Here is an 18533-nt window from a genome sequence, read left to right as displayed (position 1 = left end):
AAAAAAAAAAAAAAACTAAAAATAGGAGAATTGGACAGGAAAAGTAAAACTAATCTGCACGTTATATGAACTGCATATCCAAAAGGATCTATCAAAACTATCAGGATTAGTGTGAAAAACTTAGTGTAGTTGCTGTCTCCAAGATTAGCGTGCCAACGCTTTTTTATTTTTATGTACCATTAACAGAAAATTCACATTATTTTGAGGTTACCACTTAGAGTGATAACAAAAGTATCAATTATGTGGAATAAAAATATTTCATAATTATAGGCCCTCTAGGCAAAACTGCATAAAAGAATATGAATTTGAAAACTTCAGTATTGTGATGATATATCTTCTCCCCAAAGTGATTCTAAGTTCAAAGCTGTCTTTGTCAAAATCTCAGTAATTTTATATGTGTATGTATATAGAAATTTTCAAGTTGATTCTAAAATTTGTATAGAAATGTAAAGGGCCAGTAATAGATAAGACACCTCTGAAGAAGTAGAACAAGGTGGGAGTTCTGGCTGTAATGGAAATCAAGTCTTATTTTAAAGCCACAGTAGTTAGTAGTAATACTATGTGATATTGATATAAAGACAAGACAAATAAATAATGGACTAATATAGAGGGTCCAGAAATAGGAAGCACTGCCGAATAACAAGGAAGGACAGACCTGCCAATAAATGGTGCTAGGAGGTGGGTAGGCATCTATATAGAAAAAAACGACACCAGATCTCTGCTCATACTGCACGCAGACATTTATTTCAGGTGGATTAAAATCTAAGAGGCAAAATCACACAGTATCTAGAAGATACTATAAGAGAATATCTTTAAGACCTGAGGGTAGGAAGGACCTTAGTAAATAACATATTCAAGCAACACCAACAAAGTAGAAGTCTGTTCATCAAGAGAGTAAGAAAGTAAGTCACAGAGTTAGAGAAGACCTTTGTATACCTGTAACAGACAAGAGACTTGTATCTCTGTTACGTAAAGAATTCCTGTAAATAAATGAGAAAAGCAACAATCCAATAGAAAATGATACAAAAACTTGAATCAGGTGCTTTACAAAAGAGAATTCTAAAAGCTAATAAACATTTGAATAAGTATTTGACTTGTTAGTAATTGATGAAATGGAAATTAAAACCAAAGTGAGATACCTCTGCATACCCACTAAAGAGATGGAAATTTTTAAAAGTGATGTTATACAGTAGCAGAGGTAATAGAGCAAGTGACTAGTAGGGGTGTGAACTGGTATAACTACTTCGGAGCATGGTGTAGTATGATCCACCCAGGGTGAAGTAGTAACTTCCTGTTAGCTTGGCAGACCTACTCCGTTTCTGCTCTGCATGTACACAACACAAAGCTGGGTACGTGTGCACCAGGAGTACTCACAGCAAGGGAAGTTTCAGCAGGCGAAAGGGAGAAGTAACATAGTATATTCATACAGTGAATTCTATGAACAAAACTATAGCTATGTAAAACTTGGATGAATTTCACAATACAATTAAGCAAAAGAAGCTGGTTGGCCAAAAACAATTGTTTGTTTCTATTTATGTAAAGTTCAAAAAGCAGTCCGAACTGAAATGTAGAGCATAGGGGTTACATGTTTAGGTGATACAAACAAGAAAAGAAAAGGAAGATATTAGAATAATAGTAAAGATAGCATTTACCTTCCTGGGATTGGGAGAAGGGACAATGGGACTTGCTGGGAGCTGGGATGTTCTGTTTCTTGACTTGGGTGGTAGTTTATGTGGGTGTGCACTTTGAGTAAGTGATCATAGACCAGTAGGTTTTTGTTTTGTGTATTATTCAATGTGACTGTTAAATTTCACAGTTATACTTAATGTTAAGAACATGAAACAGGAAACATACACAATTACAGAGTTTTAAAAATTTTCATAGGACCAAGCATGTCTTTTGTAATGTATAATCTTTTTCAGGTTCCACACACATTTTAAAAAATGGATATGTACAAGAGTGGGAGAGAAGGAAACTAGTCGCTAGGCCAGAGAAACTGTCAGTTTTCAGCATTCGGGTCTCAAGGTAGTAATAATTAGATAGGGTAGGAAGCCACAGAGAATCGCTGTGATACAGTGTGAGCCTACTGCACTTCCTTTTACTGTGACAGGCTCAGCACTGCTACAATTTAAAGAACTTTGGGTTTCTTGAGGCACTTTGTTGATTTGGCAACTACACACATAATTCCTTCCATAGTATGGGTTGTTTTTAATTAACTATAGAAATGATTACTATAGGAAATTTCCTGGGAGCTCAGAAATGTGAAGAACTAAAGTGGCTTATACCTCTTGATTTTATAGTACAAGGATAAGAGGACAGTGTTACAGATGTTGTCTTTCTCACTATTTCAATAGCTTTGCAGTAGATTTTCTTCAATGTTCTGAATATCTGAGCATATTTTCTCTTCAGAATGATAATTTTTAAATTATTTTTCTATTCCTAAGATTTCTAAGTGCTTTTCTTTTTAAAAAAAAAATCAAGAATGGGTCTTGAATTTTATTGAATGCCAATATAGCATTTTAAAGGTGGTTATAATAGATTATTATTTTATTTGACATTTTAAATGTGATGTGTTATTTAAACAGATCTAATGTAAACTAATTATTATATAACTTGTGATAAAAGCTACTTTGTATTGTGATGAATTGTTCTTTTAACTGCCATTCACTTGAGGTTTTTAGTAGCGCGTAATGACTGAGTGTGGATTCTGAAGTCAGACTTACATTTGGTTCCCAGCGTCTCTACATAGTAGCCATTCGGAAAAATGGCTTCATCTTTCTTATCTGGTTTTCTGCTCTACAAAATTAGGATCGTACTAGTTTTGGCTAAAGAAATAATGCATGTAAAACACTTAGCATTGTGCCTCCTAGATAAGTAATCATTTAAAAAAACACACAGTAACATATATCCATTATTTTTTCATTGTTTATCTTAGGGTTTATATCTAAATTCTTAGGTAAGATTGACTACAGTTTTGTTTATGTATGCTGTTTTTGTCAGGTTTGATATTTTAAATACATTGCCCAATCCATCTTATTATGTATTCTGTAACAATGTATATTGTTGGAATAAGCTACAAGTGGAAAAAACTCACTGGTAAAACTAGAAACTTCCTGGAAGTAAGTTTTTTTTCCATGTTTATTTTATTCCATATGTTTTGGTCTGTTTTAGGTTCTGTATTATAAAATCAATTTGATGTCTTTTCAGAAAACTATCCATTGGGTTTTCAAATTTACTAAAAAGTATAAAATTAGATAAATCAGGTATCTGTCCTACATCTACAAAACGTAGAAAACAAGTCAAAAACTGGTAGTACTTAGTTTTCTTATTGAATAACAATTTCCTGGGGAATACCATTGTTCAGGAGCCCAAAATTTTGTATAAAATATGTATTTATTTTGCACATACTTATATGCACATTTACACATATACCCATCCACATTTCCAGTATGGTGTAGTCCAGACCAAATCTTTATCTGGGAATGATATAGACAGAAAATAAGAGAAAAAGAAAGTTTGTCTAATCTTATCATCAGAATCAATCCGTGCCAATTTCCAGAATCTGTGGGCTCATAACTTTATAAAGTGTTTTTCAACCTTTTTTTTTTTTTATCACACAGCACACTCTTGAACCTATAGTTACACTCCCACAGCACCCTTAAATTATGATGATCACAAAAAAAAGTAAAAGAATAAATATATTTACTGTATTTGCAACTTCTTTTGAAAATAATTTAATTAATGATCTTTAAAAATGTTCATGGCACACCTAAGATCCTCTCACGGCACACCAGTGTGCCTTGGCACATTGTGTAAAAATCACTGTTATAACTTTTTTTGGAAGAAAGGCCAGTAAAAAACTAAATTTAATAGCAGCTGGGAAAGGGGGCTTTCTGAATTTGATGACAGACTGGGGCACCTACAGTGACCAGTACAGTAGCTGCTTCTCACATAAACTGTTTAAAATCAAATAAAATTAAAATTCAGTCCTTCAGTCACATTGCCCATATTTAAAATAGTAGTTATGTGTGGCTATTTAAATTTAAATAAAATTATAAATTTATTTTCTCTGTTATACTTGGCACATTTCAAGCATTCAGTAATCACAGTGAAGATATAGAACATTTTTATTATTGTAGAAAGTTCTTTTGAGAGTGTAAAAGCTCTTTTGTCAACAAACTCCTGGATCATGCTAACCTTGCTGTGAGCAGCCTGATTGTGAGGATTTGACTGGTTATCCTGAAGTTCTGTGATTCTGTGTCTAGTTAGAGTTGTAATCATGAGGCTTTTCTTCACACTCTTAGCTTGGCAAATATTATTTTAAAGAATTCATGTATCAAATCCTATTAAAATATTTGTTTTCCATGTAGAATATTCAGTGTTTTATTTATCTTGAAAATGAACAAAGCAGTGAAATTCCAGTACATGCAGAGATCTCCTTTATGTTCCTATTAGAGGTAATATTCAATCTGCAAGAAAGCAGTTTTTGAATTGTAATGTAATATAAATTATAGATTGTTTATAATAAAATAATTTTTATGTTTCTGTGTTTTTGCAGAATCTCTATTCAATAATATTTCTACATGGGAACTTTGATGCTATTTTAATAATAACATTTTGTTGTTTCTCTTGAATTTGTCTGTAGGTTTGCAAAGATCCATATCAGTGTATCTGAGCCCATCATTCCATTCAGAGAAACAATCACAAAACCTCCCAAAGTTGACATGGTCAACGAAGAAATAGGCAAACAACAAAAAGTTGCGGTCATACACCAAACAAAAGAAGATCAAAGCAAAATCCCTGAAGGAATCCAGGTTGACTCTGATGGGCTGGTCACCATTACAACCCCCAATAAACTTGCTACACTGAGCGTTCGTGCCCTGCCCCTTCCAGAAGAAGTCACTCAGATTCTTGAAGAAAGTAGTGATTTGGTTCGTTCTATGGAACAGTTGACATCCTCTTTGAATGAGGGTAAAAATACTCAGATGATTCACCAGAAGACGGAAGAGAAAATTTTAGAATTCAAAGGAAAACTAGAGCAGCACCTAACAGGGAGAAAATGGAGAAACGCTGTTGACCAAATCTGGTCATTTGGCCCAAGAAAATGTGGGCCCAACATACTAGTCAATAAAAGTGAAGATTTTCAGAACTCGGTATGGCCAGGCCCAGCTGGCAAAGCTTTGAAAGAAGCCAGCAGGTACCGAGATTTGGGCAACAGCATTGTAAGTGGCTTCCAGCTAGCAACCCTTTCTGGCCCCATGTGTGAGGAGCCTCTCATGGGTGTCTGTTTTGTTCTGGAAAAATGGGACCTAAGTAAATTTGAGGAGCAAGAAACCACTGATAAATGGAATAAAGAGCAAAGTGATCTGATAAAAGGGGGCCAGGAAGAAATTAAAACCTGTTACGTTAGAGATGAAAACCAAGAGCAGCAAGATGACTGCTCTGAGCCCTTTGAGAAGAGGACAGCCCAGAAAGGAGAATCTGTGCTCACTGACTGCTACGGACCTTTCTCGGGACAGCTTATTGCCACCATGAAAGAAGCATGTCGCTATGCGCTGCAAGTGAAACCCCAGCGTCTGATGGCAGCTATGTACACGTGTGACATCATGGCCACCAGTGATGTTCTCGGTAAGGAGGGAAAGGTACAGAGACGAAGCCCTGACGTCTCACAGATCCAAACCTTAAACTCCTCTTATGTTTCTTGCAGAAGCTACACTGTCATTCTAATATACTAAGAAGCAATTTTGAAAGCCAGGGACTTAAGGAGAAAATCCTGAGAGGAGAAAAACATGACTACTAAAGATCTTTTCTTTTGCAACAAATAGAATCTTTTCTATTATGGAAGTTCTGGTAAATGAGGTTTAAAATACCCATATATGTTACTATCCAAATCTGTTCAGCATTTTTTCTTGAGTGACGAAACATATCAGCATGGGTAACCAAAGTTGTTCTGAAAATGATCAAAGAAAAAAGGCAGCATTCTTGTACTTATAACAAAAAGGCTTCTGTGAATTCTGAGTTCTTTCTGAAGAAGAAAATTATTTGGGGCTTTATTTGCTGCTTATCATTATATCAAATATTATTTGTGATCATTCTCGTTTTGGGAGAAGCATCCTTTAGGATCTTAGGAGACATGGAGGCCCTGCCACTTAGGAGCTCTTTTGACATGTGAATGATACTACTTCACTAAGACTTATTATCTCCAACTATAAGAAAGAGGTTAATAATTCTTATACGTTGTAAAGATTACAATGAGAACACAAATACAGTGCCTAGAATAGTGCCTGGCATACCGTAGCTCTCCTATTCTCTTGATCGTGGGACTGTTTCAGTAGTAAAGAGAATATGAAGGCGGATTGAGTACTGGATAAGAAGTAGAGCAAATTGCTATATTTCCTCTAGCCCTGAGGTCTCACATGAAAATGTGGTTCATTACGTACTTTTTTCTGAGGTACTTTGCTGATCAATTCCTGAAAGCAGAAATCTGAGCTTCTTCCCATCAGAAGAAATTTAGGCGGGTGGAGAGAACCTTGCTTGCATGAGGGTAAGGTTTATGTGGGACAAACTGAGTGTGCACAGCAGCAGTTGAGACACACATGGGCTAGACAAAGCAAGATAGTTGTGGTAACTACAAGGCCACTTAAAGCCAGTGGACACTGTGATCAAGTCTCCAAATATCACACTTGGGCTCGGCACAGCCACTCAGTGGTTAGAGCACCAGCTCTGCACACCGGGGGCAGCGGGTTTGAACCTTGCCTGGGCCTGATTAAGAAAAAATATATATAATACATGTAATATATAGTGTTTTTTTAACTTTGAATGCAATATGCCCATAACATTTCATAGAATCCATCTAGACCATTCCAAGATATTACTCATTTTTATCAAGAAGTTTCTTAAGAAAACAAAGGTAGAGTTAAAATCAGGGAATCTTGATTTCTTCAAATCCTTGAAGAAGACCTCAGAGCTTGTCTCCAGTCTCTCTTAACCCTGACTGATGCTTATACCACCTCTGTTTGGATATTTCTGTTGGTGAGCAGCTCGTAACCAGTTCCATGATTAGATGGTGCCTTTCTTGCACTGAGCAGAATGTCTGTCTCCTGCTAGTTCACAGTTATTTGTACCACCATGCATTTCGTCTTCCATGTAGGAGTACTTCATGTATTTGAGGAAAGCATTAGTTTTCTAGTTTATTATCCAGGTAAAAATTCTCCAGATCCTTCAGCTGTTGTTCATGATTTGATTTTTGTACTCTTTTCCCATTTCAGTTGCTATCATTTGGACATAATTCATTTGCTTAGCATCCCTCCTAAATAAAGCCACCAGATTAAACACAGCACCTCGGGCACCATCCACCCAGTACAGAGCATAACTACACTGTCACCTCCTACAGAAGAACAGCATTCTTCCTATAATGCATCTTAGCCATCGCATCTAATTAACGCCCATGGCAGGCCAGGATCAGCTCCATTTGTTTTTAAAAAATGAGTTATATCTTCCCACTCTGTTTCCAAAAAAGCAGGATCCAAATTTTGGTTGACTAGACTATAGAAATTATGGCGTCTCATGAACTATATTTACTTTTGCGTAAGCTAAATCTTAATTTGTTAGAAGATATATAATACAATAAATATACAACAATAACAAAGGGAAAAAAATTAGTGGTGAAGAAGTCGCACCACTACCATCATAACACATTTATTTCTTTAACATTTTTTTGTGTCCTTTTCATGTGCGTTGAGGAAACTTAACATGCAATGAATCCAGTGTGTACAGCATTCCCTGATTATCAGCTTATCAATCTTAATAGAAAAAAACTTAAGTTTAAGTTAATATGATTATGATAGAAAGTCCATGTTTTCGCCAAAGATTTACCTAGACATGTATAAATATGTACAAGTATCTATACTATTTCTTTGAAATTCTATAGGAAATTAGTACATGGTTTACTAGGCTGCAGTTTATGGAATCTGGTGTTTTTCTCAAAAAGTATTGTCGTGATTTACCTTTTACCTGTAGTTTTGTCCCTACCCTACTATCCATAATTTCTTAAAAGAACAAATTTATTTAGCATCATGAGATATAATTCCGGTCCTGGAGACTAACTCATTGAAGAACTGCAGGTACTTACTCCTCAGGTTCCTGCTGCCTTGAACTTCAGGGCTCGCTCGCTCACGCTCACTCTGCTCACTGTGCTTTGTTCACCACTCTCTCTACTGAAGGAAGAATGGAGGTTACACAGGTAGAGGAACCCCTGTTTTCTTGCTGTCCTCTTTTAACATTGTACTAGTTTCTCTAAGTTATAGCTGTTGCCATGTTTTCAAAGTACATATTATAGCATCCCAAATCTGAAAATTTCCAAAATTGGGAATTTTTTCAGATCTTCAGATTTGTGATGCTGAACTAGTATAACTCAGATATTTCAAAATCTGGAAAAAAAAATAATCCAAAACACTTGTAGTTGCAGGCATTCGGATAAAGGCTACTCAACCTGTCCTGGAAATGGTATTTGGCGCTACCTTACGCTCTTTCATTTCGGTAGACTCCACTTGTTCTGGTGATGAACGTCCAGGGCATTTTACCCATCCACCTGAGCTATATCCCTTTTTCCCTCCCCTGAGTGTCTTCCTAACACAGCAGTTAGGGGAAGGCATCTCCTCCTTTTTCTCATTGAGAGCATTCATGGGATTCACTCTTTCAGACTCTCGTTACTCACAAAAGGGATGTTATTTTAGGATCTGTTGTCCTAGAACCTGTTTTGTTGGTTGTTTTTCCCTTTCCTTCTGTGTTTGAAATAATCCTTCTTAAAGTCTAGGTCCACTGAGGTCTATGTTTGTCCTTTCTCTCATAATTAGAATATATACGCACTTCCTCCCAAAATAATGAGAACACGTATTTCCTCCCCAAATTGCCATCTCTTCTGCATTATTCATTTTGAGTGGCATTTGTCCTTTGTTTTCTGAGAAGACAAATTTTCAGCACAACACGTGAAGCCAAAATCAGCTGTTAGTGTTTATCAGACTAAAATTCCCAGCAAACTGTTGAGTCACCCCTCTGTATCCATTTTGTCATTTCTATCAGGAAATAGCCACCTGGACACTGCATGTGACCAGGCCACCTAGGATAATACCTCAAAATGCCTTTTGTGGTTTCATCCTTTATTTTCCTTCTGCCCCTCCTCACCTGGCCATGAGACTTAGTCCTACCACTTTTCAGGAAGAGATGGGTGTTTTAACCCTGAGGTTGTCCTCTCCCTTTGGAACAAAGCGACTCTGCCTTGCCGTGTCCACCTCGTCAGGCCTCACTGCCTCCTTACCGCTCCGTACAGGGCTCGGTGGGAATGGAGTCTCCACCTCTGTCACGGGCCAGCTTTCTCAGTACATTCACTAGACAAGTGGTTCTCAACCTTCCTAATGCTGCAACCCTTTAATACAATTCCTCATATTGTGGTGACCCCCAACCATAAAATTCATACACCTATATTTGTACGGGGTGTATGTGATGGTTTTAGGCAACTCCTGTAAAAGGGTCGTTCAGCCCCCAAAGTGGTCACAACCCACAGGTTGAGAACCACTGCTGTAGATCAACTGGCTTCCACACTCACTGCCTTACAAAGGATCATGTTCAGAGTTGATTAGTATCGGTATAGTATGTGCTGGCTTTTTTTTTTTTTAATCAAGCCCCCTCCTTTGAAAAGAGAAACGAAAAGAACTTCTGTGTTCCTAAAGCCTGTTGCTTCCTGTCTGGATATTTAGAGATCTCTCGAGAAGACTTCAGACTTTGCTGACTGTTACTTATTTCTCTAGGAATCGACACAAGTTGATTTCACGTCTTTTTTGTTTAGCAAACTGAGTTTCTTAGATTATTAAAACAAGAAATTTTTCTATGAATGGATAGAATTGCATATGGTCGAAGTGGGAAATTTGTAGGAAAATAATCATCTCAAAATCATTTTATCTAAGGAAATCCAAGAAAATACTCTTTACTTTTAAAATCCACTTATCTATAGGTGTGGTTCGATTATCCTTTTTTGCTCATGAAATTTCCCTTCAATGAGCTTGATTGTACATCTGAAATGAGTTTTTACTTATTATTGAATTGTCACTTTTTATTATAATCTGTTAATCTCTCTGATTTGGGGTTTTTTTTTTCTTTCTTTTTTTGAGACAGAATCTTACCCTGTTGCTCAGGCAGCAGCCTCAAACTCCAGGGCTAAAGTGATCCTCCTGCTTCAGCCTCCCGAGTAGCTGGGGCTACAGTCCTTTACCACAATGCTGAGCTAATTTTTCTATTTTAGTAGAGACTGCATTTAGGAGAACTACTGTGTTTCAAATTTTGCTATTCCCAATTTCTCATAAAATTTCACTAGAAATTTTTTGCTCTTGCTCAAGCAGGTCTCGAACTCCTGAGCTCAAATAATCTGCCCACCTTAGCCTCCCAGACTTCTGAGATCACAGCTATGATTATTATAATTCTTTCATTTATACATATAGTAATAAATGCTGACATTGTTAGAACATGTACTTTAACATATCAGAAACATTCTTAACCTGTATCACTGTTTACTTTGTAAAATGTTTTTTAATTGTGTACTTGGGGTTCTTTTCACATTTCATCAGCATTTCAAAATCCAATTCAGTGAAGATTTAATGGGCTGCATGTGCTAATAGTCAGACATGATTCCTACTGTTTGAGAAGTGACTTACGGTGACAGAGCTTAATTTCATAAAACAATGAGAAGGTAAGATGCAGTTGAATGTGTATAGATATAGTTTTCTAGTGAAATTTTATGAGAAATTTGGAGTAGCAAAATTTGAAACACAGTAGTTCTCCTAAAAGTGATGGTACTTTGAAATGGGCTAATGGAATAATTTTGAGCTCAGCAATTTAGAGTAAACTTATTTCTAGGTGGTTTGTAGACACTGCTGTTCAACATTACCTCTCTAATTCTGGATGCTTGATTGGTTAAACCCACATTCAGTAATGTGAGATTCTCACAGTTACTCATGATGTGTCTTGTCAAATCTAGAGTCTAGCTAGCACAGTGGGTGCATGCCTGTAGTCTCAGCCACTTAGGAGACTGAAGGGGAAGTTTGAGCCCAGCCTGTACAGCATAGCAAGACCCTGTGTTTAAAAGAAAAAACAAAACATAAAACTAGGATCCTTACCTAGTTATTCTCACTTTCAAGTATGTATTACCTGCCAGCTTCATGTCAGATTTGGGTTTAATATCATGCCTTCTGAATCTTTTAGTCACTGATTTATAATACAAAGCTGTGAGCAGAGCCACTAAGGACCTTCTTCCAGGGGGGGATCCACTTGCTGGCATCAGTTTTCTATAAACTTGTATTTAAGTTCATCTATATGGTATTATAGCAGCCACTCCACCTCTCCCCATGATGTACATAGCAGGTTTTATCTCCTTTTTTTTTTTTATTGAGACAGAATCTCACTGTGTCACCCTTGATAAAGTGCTGTGGCATCACAGCTCACAGCAACCTCAAACTCTTGGGCTTAAGTGATTCTCTTGCCTCAGCCTCCCAAGTAGCTGGGACTACAGGTGCTCACCACAGCAGCACCCAGCCATTTTTTGGTTGTAGTTGTTGTTTGGCAGGCTCGGGCTAGATTTGAACCTGCCAACTCCCATGTATGTGGCTGGCACCCTAGCGGCTGAGCTACAGGCACCGAGCCTTATCTCCTTCTTGATTGAAGCCAGTCTATAGCTGGTCAACCACATCTGCATGATTCAGCAGTTCTATATCTCTGTGACAAAAGGAAAAGAGGTTAGTATGACCTAGTTTGTGAGAATAAGAATTGCCCACCAGTTTCTTTGTGCATGTATGTTTTTAATTAAAGTTCTTCCACATGTATTTTCTTTTCTTTTTTTGAGACAGAGCCTTAAGCTGTCCCACTGGGTAGAGCGCTTATGGCATCACAGCTCACAGCAACCTCCAGCTCCTGGGCTCAAATGAGTCTCCTGCCTCAGTCTCCCAAGTAGCGGGGACCACAGGCATCCGCCACAGCGCCTGGCTATTTTTTGGTAGCAGCCGTCGTTGTTTGGCGGGCCCAGGCTGGATTTGAACCCGCCACCTTAGGTGTATGTGGCTGGCGCCTTAGCCGCTTGAGCCACAGGCGAGGAGCCATTCCATATGTATTTTCAACAGTAACAGAAATTGCAAGGTGAAAGAAAAATCTTCCTCCTTAGAAACTAGCCTGTCATTTTCCATTTTCTTTTTTAATCCTTGTTTATAATATTCTATTTTGGATAGTAGCCCATGGTAGAATTTAATATTTTGCCTTTGAGGTTTATTATTTATTTTATAATCATAGCTACTTAGTATTTATAATTTTCATTCTAACCTCCCTATAATACTAATTTGCTTAACTATCATCCCCAAATTGGAAATTCACATTGTTTCCTATTTGTTTATTGTTAGAGAAAACACTGCTGTGGACAGCTGCTTCCTGTCCTAAGATCTGAAAAAAAAAAAAAAAAAAACCGGATATACCTATAATTGCAAACTTCCAGCTTTAAAAAAATTACGGAATATACAGGTTTAATCTTACTGCCTATTATGGAAGAAGAAAATGTATATGGCAGTCTATATTGCCATAAAAGAACAGATAGGGTTCAGTGAAGCCCAAATGGTAAAGAGATTTTTTTGAGCTTGAGGTATCGGAAAGAAACCTTCATGGAGCAGGTTGTTTTTGAAGGGGCCTTGAAGGATGGAAAGTACTTGAATACATGGGTGGACCAAGGGCATTCTAGGTGGAAGAAAACGGTGAGCTCAAGGTTGGAAAACATTAAATGTATATTGTAGGGTCATGAGTGCTTTTGGGGTTAGCGCATAGGCCTGTGCTTTCTGTGCTAGAAGCCTGATAGTGACAGGAGCTGAAGTGGTTGGTTACTGTCAGGTCTCAGAGGGCCTTGAATAAAGGCTGAGATATTTATAGCATAGTCATTAAGAGTAAACCTGATCAAAATTATTTTAATTGATTAAACTTTTTGTTGCTGGTTTTTCCTGATAATTCCTTTTCCCTGGTGCCTTTCATGGAGTAGAGCATTTGGATCTTTGTGATCCAAATAGATACCCAGTAGAAGGGTACCAAAATATTTGCAGTCAGGACCACAAATCAGAAATTCTCATTGATACAAAGAGCAGTACAACAATTTTGAGACAGACTGCATTATGGTCCATTATTTTATTTCCAAGAAACACAGTCGACAACGTTCTTTCTGATTCACCTGTTCAAGTTTCCACTTGCTCTGCTTGTCCATGGTGCTGGGGGTGCCTCATTTGTTTCTGTGAACCTGCACTCAGTTGACATCAGCTTTGGAGCTGGGAAGAGAGCACTTTTGCATGATGATTTTCTGTGATTTTTCGAAGTTGGTTAAATGAGTCTCAAAGTCTTGAGCATTTGCAGCAGGCTTTCAGGGACCTTACTACTTACCACACAACAGTTGTTTTGGTGGTTTCAAAAATTTAGAAGAGGATTTCATTAAAAGAAGAGAAAAGAGTAGGTGTCTGGTAACCACAGTGACCGAGGAAAACACCACTGCTGTGGGAAAAATGGTTTGCAAAAGCAATCGAGTATTCTTTTTCTCCTCTGATATTTTGTATTTACTTCCATAGGCCACTTTAAAACTTTTCTTAGGATGAGGTAGTGGTATAAAAAATACTCATTCTCATAGTTATTATGGAAAATTTGTTTCCTATGTATTTCTGGCAAATAATATATGGCCTAAAGGGATCATTGATGAAATTAATAGTAATTCTACTCTTTTCAGAGCTTTTCAGATTGTACTTGAAGTATTTTTTTCATTTCTGGACACCACATATCAAGAGAGGTATAAATAAATCACAGTACTTAAGTAGGAAATTGGCCGGAGTAGAACGGGAAAATCAGGTCTTGTCACAAGATCACCCTGGAAGAGAGAGGGCAAAATCACTGTCTTCAGATAGCTGAAAGGCTGATTTGTGGGAGAGGGAACAAACCTGTCACATATGATAAAAACAGGATGATTAGAAACATCCAGAGCAGATTTGGGGCTTGAGAATTGTCTAGTTGCTGAAGACCATCCAAAGCTGGAATGGGCTGCCCTGAGGGGCCTGAGATTTAAAGGATACAAGCAGAATGTCAAGGACGACTATGGTAGAACATGTTAACCGTTACATTTCCTCCTAACCCAGTGTTCTGTAACTGAGATTTCTAGTATGAATTACAAGACAAAATACTTGGGAGAATGGCGTTGCCTTTTGAAGTAGGTATTCTGTGATAGACATGTTGAATTTAAAAGGATATTGGGTTCCACAGTGGAGATGCCCTGCCAGTCACTGCAAATGTGGGATTGGAGGTCCAGTCAGAGGCCTGGTTTACAGATAGTCTTAGGGGTCCCAGGCATGAAATTAGTTTAAACCACATAATTGGCAAATAAATTGGCTCTCTGAGGGGAGAATTTGTTCAAAGTATGAACCCTCAAAGGATACCCATGGGAAGAAGTTATACCTTTAGGAAGCATTGAAGTAAACAGAATGATGGCCAGAGGGCCAGCACTATGAGGAGGGAAATTGTAAGTTGGAGAGGGTTGAGAGAGAAGGCATTGGTGAGCAACCTCAGATGCCACAGGGAAATCACGGAGAATGAGGATTCAGAAAAGGGCATTTAGATCAGGAATGTAGACATTATTGGGCCATTTCAGGGAAGTAGTTTCCTAGAGCAACCAAGAAAGCCTAGACACTAAAGAAGAGCACATGGTGAAGGAATGCGCCACCTGTGTGGAAAATGTGGACGGCAAGGAAGCAAAGGATGAGGCAGCCAGAATCTTAGGACACAAAGAAAAGGTTTTCTGGCATCCGTTTCCCTTTATCCTTCCTAATAATTACCACCAGGGGGAAATGTCAATCAGAAGAAAAAGTTAAGGCGTCAGACCATTGAGCTTTGTGTCCTCAGTTCTTAGTTTAAAAAATAAATACTTAAAAGGTGAGTGGGTGGGTCGATCAGTGAATCCCAGACTCATTACCTTGTCACTGAGGGGAGAACAGTCCAGGGCTCCATGTGGTGTTTATAGGCAATTGCAGCTTTGCTTGACTGCAGTGTTTTAAAGTTTTAAGGTTAATATGTACATAGAGCTCTTACTAAAATTATTTCCTAAGCAGCAGTTGGAAGAAGCCGCTTTGGAGAGTATCTGCTAGCTACAGCAAGTTCTTCGGGATTGTGTGTGGTTCTCAGTTTATCTCTGTTCCATGCAGAGTCCACTCTGCTTACTAGTTGAAAGGATACTTTGAGCACCCAGACAGACCTCGGTTAGAGGAACATATTTCCCTCTTGAATTTAAGGCAGAATTGTGCCTAAAGAGGAATTTAAAGTGTCAGCCAAGAGAATTTGCTAGAATTCTCGCGATCTGGTACTAGAATTTGTTACCAGACATTAAAGATTCCAAACACTGTCAGTTTTCAACAGAATAAAGCTCTTAGTACTCATACCACTTAAATATAATCAGTTTAAGAAAAATATGAGTAAATATTTATTGTGTGGTTTTAATTTTTAGTATAACAATATCATTGTGTCAGTTGCTTACTAGGCCAAACTAGCCTTTGTATCATAATTGTTGTCACATTAATCAGGTCCTATAATTATCATAATGTTTTAATATTTACAAAGCCAAATCACACTCACCTTATTGGATTTCAGACCCAAAGATAGCTTAGAAGTGAAATTGTACTGAAAAATTCTTTTTTTTTTTTTTTTTGAGACAGAGCCTCAAGCTGTCCCCCTGGGTAGAGTGCCGTGGCATTACAGCTCACAGCAACCTCCGACTCCTGGGCTCAAGCGAGTCTCCTGCCTCTGCCTCCCAAGTAGCTGGGACCACAGGCGCCCGCCACAACACCCGGCTATTTTTTGGTTGCAGCCATCATTGTTGTTTGGCGGGTCCGGGCTGGGGATTCGAACCCGCCACCTTAGGTGTACGTGGCTGGCGCCTTAGCCAGTTGAGCTATAGGCGCCGAGCCCTGAAAGATTCTTTTACCAGTCTTCTGATTCTCTTGCTGTGTTGTGGGGCTTGTTTTTGGGTAAGGCACTTTGTTATCTCTTGTTTCCAAATTTTCCATAATTACCATACTTTATTTTTTAAATAGACATTTAAATGTGCCATGCTTTTGTAAACGAGAATTACTGAGAGCAGATTTAATAATTAATGGATTGTTATAGCTTATGTCAGTCTTCATGTCTCTGTGAGGCTCAAGCCATGTGATTGGTCAATGAATTCAAAGGATTTGTGGCCTTGCAGGTCGGGTCTATGCTGTCTTGTCAAAGAGAGAAGGTCGAGTGCTTCAAGAAGAAATGAAAGAAGGGACAGACATGTTCATCATCAAGGCTGTGCTGCCTGTTGCTGAAAGCTTTGGTTTTGCTGATGAAATCAGGAAGAGGACAAGTGGCCTGGCCAGCCCACAACTGGTATTCAGCCACTGGGAGGTAAAAATCCAGGTTCCCACACCTTTGCTTCTCATCTGAGCATGCTCCCTACAAAAGCGGCCAAGAGCAGCAAACAAATCTGATCATACCATTTGGCCTTCCTATGTAAAGCTTAAAGTTCAGGAAACATAATCCTTTTTTCCCTCTAAATATAGATCTTTAAAGGAAATTCACAGACCTTTTGAAAGTGAAATTTCAAGGACTTCTGGGGACAAAAATACCCATAGCATTTGGAGGACTTATGCTTGTAGCTTTAAGTTATTATGTATTATATATTCTTAAATTGTCATCATGGAGATTCAGTTTCTGTGACTTTCAAGAGTTGGAGATAAGAATGGAGTGAAATGGCTCAGCAGAGCACTGTGTTGTTGGTGTAGGTCAAGGTGGGTAAAGAGGCAAACCTTACCTGTAATCAAAAAGACAACTTAACAGATCCACATTGCTAGAGAAAGGGGGAAAGATTATGAACATGACTTTTTAAGTTCTTTAAGAGGTGAAGGTGAGGTCAGGCCAGCCTTCCTGAAAAATCCTTAAAAGAAAAGTAACCAGCTAAGCCAAGGACATTCAGTCAGATGAGAAAAGTTGAGAAAATTTCAAGAAAAAGCCTACGGTCCGGAATAGAATTTTTAAACTGAACAATCTAAGTAGAAAGGTCTGTTTAAGAAAGTGGTTTTTATTGTCACTCTTTATAGGAAATCCAAATAACTTCACATTATTCACTTACTCTCTTTCACTATTGAGGTTTGTAGTTTAGTAGAAGCAGCACTGACTTGAAGTCAGCTCTAGTTTCAAATATTCTGCCACTTATTTGGAAAGACTGTGGAACCAACCTGAGTGCTTTTCAGTTGTGAGATCAAGTCTGTTAAATACTGAATCTGGTGCCTGGCATGGCAGACTGTTTTCTTGTTGATGGTTCTCTGAGTCTCCTCACTTCAGTTAGCCCTGCAGTGTGGCGTTGCACTGAGCTTCACGCAAATAGCAGGGTTTTTGCTTGAACTCTTTCAACAAAACTCATGGTTTAGGTCCAGTGCTAAGCTGTTCTTATTTCTTCTCACTTAGCCTGATAGGTCCTTTTCTCTAGAACACTTTAAATGAATAATTTAAATGATAATAGAGAATAAGAATAATTGAGGGAGAACTTTCTTTTTAAAGTGAAACTTATAATCATGTGAATCAGTGAAGTAAAAAGGAGTAACGCTTTAGAAAAACTGACTTTGCACAGGGCATATTTGATTTTAATTCAGCAAATTTGTATCGTCTAAATTGATTCAAGGAAAGTTGCTAATCCAGAGTACTCAACTGTGTCTGCCTTTCCTTAAAATAAAAAAAGGTTCTTAATGCTTGATAGGACCAAAGCCACTAATCTGATTGAGGCCTTTTTTGTTGGGGTGGTCAATACAAACTCTACATTTTAACAGTGATTTACTATGAATTTTTCTTGCATTTTGCTGCTTTAAAAACTGAATGACGTTTTGATGGTTTTATTGGCTTATTATCATTATGTAGAAAACTGCCTCAAAATATTTAAGTTATTTGTTAATCCCCAATGCTGTGGGTAGTTATTTATCTAAACTTCTAGCTTTTTAGCTTAGATTTTGATTTTTGGTACTCAACCTTTACATAAGAGCACAAATCAATAAGAAATATGGGTCAGAAAGGCAGTGGCTGAAGCATAGGAGCTGTGTCTGCAGTGTAAAGAGATTACTGATACCTCTAAATGGTGCCTCCACGGGTCTTAGTGACCAGACACGTGATTACAGAGCAGTGTGGTAATGGTACTTGGAACTGGAGAGAGATTTCTTCCACTTCAACCTAATGTCCTTGATACGTAAAATACTTTGTTAGTGCTGTCCTTGCTGAAAAACTGCCTTCAGAACTTGTAACTCACGCTTCTGAATATCTTAGAGGTGACAAGTAATCCATCTCATTGATTAACACTTGTGGAGAAAGCTGGGTCGTGGTATGTTTGATCAGAACAGAGGGTATGGGTTGAGTAACAACTGCGAGTACCTGTGAGTGCAGATGCAAGGCATTCAGAGCAGGTGTAATGGCATCACTGT

The 18533-nt window shown here is 38.0% G+C and overlaps 1 protein-coding gene across 1 annotated transcript in view; it reads left to right on the top strand.

Moving 5' to 3' along the window:
• EFL1 (elongation factor like GTPase 1) overlaps positions 1-18533 on the top strand; it is a 138060-nt gene that overhangs the window by 113148 nt on the left and 6379 nt on the right. The window contains exons 18-19 of the mRNA XM_003784590.3: positions 4646-5628; positions 16289-16473. Of these exons, the coding sequence (XP_003784638.1) occupies positions 4646-5628; positions 16289-16473 (1168 nt within the window). The remainder of the gene's footprint in view (positions 1-4645; positions 5629-16288; positions 16474-18533) is intronic.

This window comes from Otolemur garnettii, unplaced genomic scaffold (genome assembly GCF_000181295.1).
Source record: "Otolemur garnettii isolate 467f Iridium unplaced genomic scaffold, OtoGar3 scaffold00011, whole genome shotgun sequence".
NCBI lineage: Eukaryota > Metazoa > Chordata > Mammalia > Primates > Galagidae > Otolemur > Otolemur garnettii.
Note: the sequence above shows the minus strand (reverse complement) of the source record. Positions and strands in the feature narration are given on the sequence as shown.